Genomic DNA, 10,242 nt, shown 5'->3' with positions numbered 1-10,242 from the left:
GCTTCCTTTTGCCCATGAGTTTACCTAAGTAGCTATTCCGAAATATCAAAGGCAAAAAAAACCCGCATCTAAAGCTGAGGATATATTTATCTACACTGAATGAAGTAGCCATCATCGAAGCCCCTTGTACAATGGCGTGAATATGATGCAATCAATACAACTCTGAGTTGAGGTGATCGTGGCTTGTACGAGTGAGTGAGTGAGTGAGTGAGTATGGTTTTACGCCGCTTTTAGCAATATTCCAGCAATATCACGGCGGGGGACACCAGAAATGGGCTTCACACATTGTACCCATGTCGGGAATCGAACCTTGGTCTTCGGCGTGACGAGCGAACGCTTAAACCACTAGGCTACCCGACCGCCCCGTGGCTTGTACGAGGAATACATCCCATCTACAACACGTCAATAACGTCTGTGTGATCTCCAATGATGGTTTGTTTGGTAAACATTTACTGTTTTATTGCCATTAATAATCATTCATCCGAAACGCTTACCTTTTAGCAAATGAAGGGCTTACATTGATTTTCTCGATCCCAATAGGTTGCGGTACACTACCTACAGAGTTTCAGTTGAGAAAAGACATAATGTACACACTGTAAAGACACACTGTACAAATAATTTGTACAGACAAAACTGGATATCTAAACACACTTTAGTCTCCATATTGACAGAAATATTGTCCATTTCATTTCCGAAGACTGCTTTATGTCTTTATAATCCAAGGAAAACAAAATCAATTCCTCTTATCAAACATAAATAGAAACGTATCGAACAAATGCTTTTTTGAGAATGAAAACACGTAATTGGTCATATTGATTTGAAGAGTATCGAAGCGTAGGAGAAAACGTAAACTGTGATTATATTTTATTAAGTACATAACAACGTCACACTTATTTGGATTGTATCTCAAACAACATACAACATTAACATTACGTGCTGATAATATAACCATGCCTATATTGCGTACAAAGATATGCGAATTCTCGTTGACACTTCACTGTAAATGTGTACAGGTATCGAACACAGACACGTTTACTCGTAAACGCGCTAAGAAATGTGTTGAAATCCCAAACGTAATTAAAGTTTTATCTAAACGTGTTTAGAACTTTGACGACACAAACATCCTAAACATGTTTAGATTTGAAAAACAACGCTGACAATGTTTAAGACTTAAACATGTTTCGGTCTCTGGACGCGTTAAAATTATTGGAAAGAAACGTGCTCAGGTTTGTGTTTAGCTTCTAACAGTGCATCCCATAGTAAATGGTGGAATATACTAGGCTTTCAGCAAAGGAATATTGAAGCCTTTCCTCGATTTAAATCGAGCTTACATAAAACTATGATTGTCGTAAGCGGCCACTAACGGGATCGGGTAGTCAGAGTCGCTGAATTCGTGTCATCGTATCTCATTTGCGTGGATCGATGCTCAATCACTGGATTATAGACCGCCGTCACAAAGTTCGACTTGAGCGTCCATATCTTCTGTCATATACTTAAGCGTCGCGATGGCTTTAATAAACCGTCTATCAACAAACATTTCAGCGTCAAAATTACGTCTATAAACAGTCTATCGTAGTACACTTAGCTGTCCATATGACGCCTATAAACTGTCTATCGTTATTCACGTTGGAGGCCAGTGATGCCAATAAATCGTCTATCATCCGTCAAACCGTCTACTGAATATGTCATACACTTGAGTGTCCATATAACGTCCATGTCCATATAACCGTCTAATGTCCTGGCATACACATTGTGGCACAGTAGCACAGTTGATAGTTCGTTAGTTCATGCCTGGTTTGGCTTCATATATTGATACTGTGCGTGAAGCTACTATGCCTTCATTCGTGATGTGCAGTCCCAAACCCCTTACCCCCCAAGACTGGTGTTCCCCACCATGAAATTGCTGGAGGATTGCTAAAAGCTGCTGCGTAAAAATGTACTCAACAGAACGGGACACTACACTTCTCCCAACGAACGCTGGGGTCCAGCGTATAACACCATGGCACTGCGGTGGCAGGGCTCACCCGACAGTAGTTGCTCTCGTCAACTAGGGCGGGGTCCCCGCGTGACATCCCCATGGGATAGTCCCAACGTTTGTGTGGGGTGTCAGTGTCCCAACTCTGACATGTCCGGCCGGTTTTGGTTATGTTTAGGGTTCCGGGATAGAGCGTCGATCTTATGTAGCATAACTCCTCTGAAAAAAACAAAAGATCAAGTCCATCAGTATGTCCTGGCAAATCGACGCCTCCTCCATCTGAAATCGCTAAAAGAATACCGAGTGCAAAATCAAATCCACCGGAAGCGCTTGTAAAACCTCCAAGATCCTCATCCTCATCATCCTCATCATCATGAATTGACCCCTGAGAGGAAATAAAACTCCCTACTACTGTTTCTTAAGAGTAGGAAACAGAAACTACAGTCATCGTCACTTGAAAAAGAATCACGAAATATCTCGATTATTAATATACGAAAACAGCTGCATGAGTTCGAAAACCGCAGTCCGCAGTGTTGTGCGATGTAGCCGTTCGACCCTGACTAACAACCCTTACACGGATTGTAAACCACATGATCAGAACTCAAAGATGATGTTTATGGCTAGCAATATCTAAAATCAAACTGAGACATCTATCTTTCATTTCAAAATATACATGCAGATGTTCGTTCAAGAGAGTTATAAAGTATCTAACCAGTCAATCAATCAAGAGTCCGTTAAACTTCAACATCTAGCTCTGAAATGTGAATTGTCAACGCGCATGTTGACGGGGAATTGGCTCTTGGTGGAATCAAGGACTACATTCACATCACTGTCCCGGAACGTTTTATTGACAACATGTAAACAATTACACAATGAGATGAACACCTGCTCTGACAACACAAACACAGCAATGAGCGGACCTTCCAGCTCAGGCATACATGAAGTGAGCGGAGCTCCAGCTCAACTTCACGACGTTTCCTACGAGCGGCACATCCTGCTCGAGGTCGTCCCTACACCAGCACTCGGAATACCAAGCTTTTCTAACACCATGTTATGGTAACACATACATAGTAATGAACAACAATGGACAGACAATGACGTGGTTCTGGACATGGGACCTCTAGGGGTGATGAGCCGACATTGCTCAGCGGATGAACATTTAAGGCAATAAATGTCATACTATACTGTATTACTAACAGTAATTAACAGGAAGTGATATAGTAGCCCAGGTTGGCTGACAGTCAATATACAACGAAATGGTGGTGAGGACCAACAACGGGGATAAGCGCCTAATACATAATGACAATTAAGTTATGGAGACATGCACATGTCATGGCAAAAGGGTAATTAGCCTTTTAAATCAAATGTTCTTCAGACAATGGTTGTCGTAAATAAGTCCCTATGACAGAATGAACGAATTTTCTTTGACGCACGATGACTTACGGGGCCTTATATCCCTGAAACACCACATCCCTACCACGTGGAACATGGGTACTGGTCAGTGTGGTCAGAGACTGCCACCAGGATCACCATCGGCACACAAGCTGACCCTTCGTAACTGACCACCAGGATTACCATCGGCACACAAGCTGACCCTTCGTAACTGACCACCAGGATCACCATCGGCACACAAGCTGACCCTTCGTAACTGACCACCAGGATTACCATCGGCACACAAGCTGACCCTTCGTAACTGACCACCAGGATCACCATCGGCACACAAGCTGACCCTTCGTAACTGACCACCAGGATCACCATCGGCACACAAGCTGACCCTTCGTAACTGACCACCAGGATCACTGACCACCAGGATCACCATCGGCACACAAGCTGACCCTTCGTAACTGACCACCAGGATCACCATCGGCACACAAGCTGACCCTTCGTAACTGACCACCAGGATTACCATCGGCACACAATTTTTTAAGCTGACCCATCGTAACTGACCACCAGGATCACCATCGGCACACAAGCTGACCCTTCGTAACTGACCACCAGGATTACCATCGGCACACAAGCTGAACCTTCGTAACTGACCACCAGGATCACCATCGGCACACAAGCTGACTCATCGTAACTGACCACCAGGATCACCATCGGCACACAAGCTGACCCTTCGTAACTGACCACCAGGATCACTGACCACCAGGATCACCATCGGCACACAAGCTGACCCATCGTAACTGACCACCAGGATCACCATCGGCACACAAGCTGACCCTTCGTAACTGACCACCAGGATCACCATCGGCGCACAAGCTGACCCTTCGTAACTGACCACCAGGATCACCATCGGCACACAAGCTGACCCTTCGTAACTGACCACCAGGATTACCATCGGCACACAATTTTTTAAGCTGACCCATCGTAACTGACCACCAGGATCACCATCGGCACACAAGCTGACCCTTCGTAACTGACCACCAGGATTACCATCGGCACACAAGCTGACCCTTCGTAACTGACCACCAGGATCACCATCGGCACACAAGCTGACTCATCGTAACTGACCACCAGGATCACCATCGGCACACAAGCTGACCCTTCGTAACTGACCACCAGGATCACTGACCACCAGGATCACCATCGGCACACAAGCTGACCCTTCGTAACTGACCACCAGGATCACCATCGGCACACAAGCTGACCCTTCGTAACTGACCACCAGGATCACCATCGGCGCACAAGCTGACCCTTCGTAACTGACCACCAGGATCACCATCGGCACACAAGCTGACCCTTCGTAACTGACCACCAGGATCACCATCGGCACACAAGCTGACCCTTCGTAACTGACCACCAGGATCACCATCGGCACACAAGCTGACCCTTCGTAACTGACCACCAGGATCACCATCAGCACACAAGCTGACCCTTCGTAACTGACCACCAGGATTACCATCGGCACACAAGCTGACCCTTCGTAACTGACCACCAGGATCACCATCGGCACAAAAGCTGACTCATCGTAACTGACCACCAGGATCACCATCGGCACACAAGCTGACCCTTCGTAACTGACCACCAGGATCACCATCGGCACAAAAAAATTTAAGCTGACCCATCGTAACTGACCACCAGGATCACCATCGGCACACAAGCTGACCCTTCGTAACTGACCACCAGGATTACCATCGGCACAAAAGCTGACCCATCGTAACTGACCACTAGGATCACCATCGGCACAAAAGCTGACTCATCGTAACTGACCACCAGGATCACCATCGGCGCGCAAGCTGACCCTTCGTAACTGACCACCAGGATCACCATCGGCGCACAAGCTGACCCTTCGTAACTGATCACCAGGATCACCATCGGCGCACAAGCTGACCCTTCGTAACTGACCACCAGGATCACCATCGGCGCACAAGCTGACCCATCGTAACTGACCACCAGGATCACCATCGGCACACAATTTTTTAAGCTGACCAATCGTAACTGACCACCAGGATCACCATCGGCACACAAGCTGACCCTTCGTAACTGACCACCAGGATCACCATCGGCACAAAAGCTGACTCATCGTAACTGACCACCAGGATCACCATCGGTGCACAAGCTGACCCTTGGTTACTGACCACCAGGATCACCATCGGGGCACAAGCTGACCCTTCGTAACTGACCACCAGGATCACCATCGGCGCACAAGCTGACCCTTCGTAACTGACCACCAGGATCACCATCGGCACAAAAAAATTTAAGCTGACCCATCGTAACTGACCACCAGGATCACCATCGGCACACAAGCTGACCCTTCGTAACTGACCACCAGGATTACCATCGGCACAAAAGCTGACTCATCGTAACTGACCACTAGGATCACCATCGGCACAAAAGCTGACTCATCGTAACTGACCACCAGGATCACCATCGGCGCGCAAGCTGACCCTTCGTAACTGACCACCAGGATCACCATCGGCGCACAAGCTGACCCTTCGTAACTGATCACCAGGATCACCATCGGCGCACAAGCTGACCCTTCGTAACTGACCACCAGGATCACCATCGGCGCACAAGCTGACCCATCGTAACTGACCACCAGGATCACCATCGGCACACAATTTTTTAAGCTGACCAATCGTAACTGACCACCAGGATCACCATCGGCACACAAGCTGACCCTTCGTAACTGACCACCAGGATCACCATCGGCACAAAAGCTGACTCATCGTAACTGACCACCAGGATCACCATCGGTGCACAAGCTGACCCTTGGTTACTGACCACCAGGATCACCATCGGGGCACAAGCTGACCCTTCGTAACTGACCACCAGGATCACCATCGGCGCACAAGCTGACCCTTGGTAACAGACCACCAGGATCACCATCTGGCGATACCAGGTGATAGTTTCATTGAGAGTGTGTACACCATGACTATCACGATACAGGCTTGGAATACAGAGGCAACAGTTAATTAAACTGCCCGACTTGTGATAGCATTTTATTTTTGAAATGGATATGGACATGTTAGTGACATTTGGCATGGTTTATGTATACAGGATGACAAGTTACCTGGTTCACATTCATAGCTCCCGCCCCTGTCTCTACATGTTTCGTCCACGTCACATGGCCTGGGCCCACAAATACCGACAAGTCGCTGAAATGAAGATCAACATTCACAGGCTTTGTCATATCTTTATTGTTTAAGTTTAGGGGACGTTGGGAGAAATAAAATATTTTCTTTAACGTTCTAAGTGACGGCGTGAATAGTGTTGTCAAACGAGATAAACTGTATGTTATTAATGACGGGCCTCTGAGTCCTAACCTTCTGGTAATAACCTCCCTACACACAAGGGCAAATTCGGGTAATGCATTATGTTTATGTTTTATTCATAGCCAAAGTATACGGTCCATTACACATGTGACCATGTTTAAGAACAGCAGTTCCAGGGTTTAGAGTTAACAAAGAGGTAGGTTCCTCCTGAGGTTTACCGTGACACAAGGAGGAGCCACCCCATGGATAACACATGTGTATGTCAATTTCTGAGTATTTCAGAGTACATTATCATTCAGGGGTTAAGTTAATTAAGGGTAATTGTGGAGATATTGCACCAAATGTTGTGTTCTGAATTATTGACTTGCGATAACACTGATTGATTCAGGTGATGGTTAGATTAAGGAGAACATCCGTTTCACGTGCGTTAATGAGAATCTCAATGTTCCCGTGTTTGTGTGTGTGTGTCTTTCTCTATCTTTCTTGTTCTCTGTGTGTGCGTGTCTCTCTCTCAGTGCGTATGCGTGTCTCTCTCTGTAAGTAAATCTCTGCCTGTCTGTCTGTCTGTCTGTCTGTCTGTTTGTCTGTCTCACTCTCTCTTTTTCTTTCTCTCTCTCTCTCTCTCTCTGGACAGCGATTCCGGCACATGTTCTGGCGTCGGGGTCCGACGAAGGATATATGTAGCAGTAGGCTTTTTACAGGTAGGACGCTGACGTCAAAGTAGGCACCTGCCCACCAGGAACATTTCATTACGAGCGGCAAGCCATGGCTATTGAGTGTGTTTGTTCACAAACTTTAATAAATTGTTACCGATTAGCATTTGAACTAACATGAAAAACCAACATGAGGTGGTGCAGAGGTTTTACTTTAAGAATATGTTTTATATGCAATAAAGGACCAAATGGGTATTTAGTTACGACCTAAATGGTAACAAAAAACCCACCCAAGGCAATTAAACATTTAACACACATGAGCCATAACAATACAAGGAGTCGGGCTCTCAATCTGAACCACGTCAAACTCCCACATCAAACTGACACACCGTGATGAAACTGAATCCAATCTCACTTTCAGGTTTAGGTCACGATGAAGAAGGGGAGAATTACAATTATAATTGAAAAAGGTCGAACGCTAAAACTTAAAGAGAAACTCTGACAATGAGTATTTAACCCTATCAATCAATAAACTAGGGAAAACTGCCCATTTGTCACAATCTAGCAACTCCATAGCACTTAGTGTTGAAAAATGTACAGAAAATGCAAATGTTACCAAAAACATCATTCATATGTGAATTTGAAATAACTTCCCTCACAGTTAACAAACAATTATCGTCTTTAATTACGAAGGGCGTTTCGGCTGAAATTAGTCTTATCACATCTCTCGATTTTAGCTACATACCCTGGCACATGACTTCAATATACTTAGGACCCGTACTATGCTGTTGACATGTGTAACTGTACCATACTGGTGAAATGTGGATCTGTACCATACTGGTGACATGTGGACCCGTACCATGCTGTTGACATGTGGATCTGTACCATACTGGTGACATGTGGATCTGTACCATACTGGTGACATGTGGATCTGTACCATACTGGTGAAATGTGGATCTGTACCATGCTGTTGACATGTGGATCGCCGCACACAATATTCCAGCAATGTGACGGCGGTCGGAAAATAATCGGGTCAGGACCAGACAATCCATCCAAGTCAGCGGGCCTGACCACCCTATTCCTTTAGTCGCCTCTGACGGCAAGCATGGGTTGCTGAAGACCTATTCTACCCCGGGTCTTGACGGGTACCACGTCAGAATGATGAACAAGACAGGCTGCACGTGGATTTTGAGAGGGGGAATAAATCCCTTATACCCCGCTTCACGATTTGTCCGAGTCAATGAAAGTCACGTTTCAGGTTAACCTCAGCTCAGTCGAACAGCTGTTTTCTATCAATTTTGAATTTGTTTTAATTCCTTTACAATGTCATATTCAAACTTCTCGGTCAGATCAGTTCGACGCAGTGTCACTCGAGGTACATGTGGTCTTATGCGTCCCTCGTTAGGTACACAAGGGATACCGCTACAACTTATATTATTTTCATTATTATCATGATTATCATTTGTATCATATATATCATTGTCATTACTTACCGATGGCATATGTGACGCGCTTGCATGGTTCCAACCAGAGGCAGCCACCATTCCAGAAGGAGCCGTTGTCGAGTTGTCGTAGTTGAGCTCGCATTGTCCCGCCTTGAAATTCAAGCTGTCGCAGCGAGACTGCTGCAAACATGACGCCACACAGTCCTGTAGGTTGAGGGTCTGAAGCACGAGGTAGACTGACCCCACGAGTCTACTACTAGCCATGAGCCCGGGGTTGTTAACCTCTCGACTGCATGTCCCCGTGTCTTGGCTACCTCCTGTCATCAGCTCCACAAACAACATTGTTATTAGAGAAGTTTTCATCTTGTATTTTGTTTTTCAGATTAATTATATCATCAACGAAGGCCGTCGATGTCCACTCACACAGTTGTGACTGAAAGTATGTCTTGGACTGACCACTTCGTGACCTCTTTGAATAGCGGCCGCTGACTTTTCCACACGTATACCTTGAAAGCTGAATTTGTTTCAGTGTCCTTAAAACCCGTTCTTGTTTCCTTCAATACACTTGTTATTACATCACTAAGTTGTGAAAATGATTAGTTTGACAACATGTCATTGAAGGAAAATATCACTCCAAACATTATGTATGCGTGTTGCCCTCAACGGTTTCTGCATGGTTGAAACAAAGAGCGCTGAGTTGGTCTGTCTCTTACAAGACGCAGAGTACTCGAGATCATTGATCGTCTTCTTTTGTCCTGCAGCTACAACGCACAGTCTAACTCAGATCATAGTGTATTTGATTATTGAACTAAGTTCATGCTTGGAAACTGGCATCGATAATATACTCAACAATAAAAGTTCCTGTGACACCAATATTTTAGTGTATTTTTCAAACAAGTATGGAATCAAGTCACAAAAATGCAACTGCTACAGAAAAGCATGCATTCCATGCAAAGGTTGACTTTTATGCAAGCCACATGCATTTCACTACCCAAGAATGGGTATAAAAACATGTCCGTTAACGGGATTCCATATGCATTGTTTATCATCGTGTTGACAACATCCACCCAGATAAACAACTTAGTTACGCAATTATTCAACATTACGAAATGCCACGCCTGTCCGAAAATGAGCGTCTGCGAACCATTGGTATGCTTGAAGCAGGAGTCAACGTGATGTTGCAAGACAATTTAACGTCCACAGAAACACCATTTGGTGTTTATGGCAACGTTGGCAACAGACGAATGCAGACAGAGACCATCCTCGGAGTGGCAGGCCACGCGTAACCAATAATCGACAAGACAACTGGATTCGAACAACACACCTACGAAATCGATTCCTGCCAGCAACAGTGACTGCAAGAAGCATCCCTGGCCTTCGACGAATATCTTCACAAACCGTACATCGTCGCCTCAGATGTGTAGGGTTTGTCGTCAGAAACCCGCCAGACGTCC

General features: G+C 45.5%; 1 protein-coding gene across 1 annotated transcript; it reads right to left on the bottom strand.

The window, feature by feature from the left end:
- Positions 1-466: 466 nt before the first annotated feature.
- LOC124136517 (hepatocyte growth factor-like) lies at positions 467-9,560 on the bottom strand. Its single transcript, XM_046502438.2, has 3 exons — positions 8,837-9,560; positions 6,489-6,573; positions 467-2,194 (listed from the first exon to the last, which is right to left on the bottom strand). Exons 1-3 carry the CDS (start codon positions 9,149-9,151, stop codon positions 1,941-1,943), a joined length of 654 nt encoding a protein of 217 aa, XP_046358394.2. The 5' UTR covers positions 9,152-9,560; the 3' UTR covers positions 467-1,940.
- Between the last annotated feature and the right edge of the window lie 682 nt (positions 9,561-10,242).

This window comes from Haliotis rufescens, unplaced genomic scaffold (assembly GCF_023055435.1).
Source record: "Haliotis rufescens isolate VD_foot unplaced genomic scaffold, xgHalRufe1.0.p SCAF_16, whole genome shotgun sequence".
Classification (NCBI taxonomy): Eukaryota; Metazoa; Mollusca; class Gastropoda; order Lepetellida; family Haliotidae; genus Haliotis; species Haliotis rufescens.
This window is presented reverse-complemented; position numbering and strand designations above follow the sequence as displayed.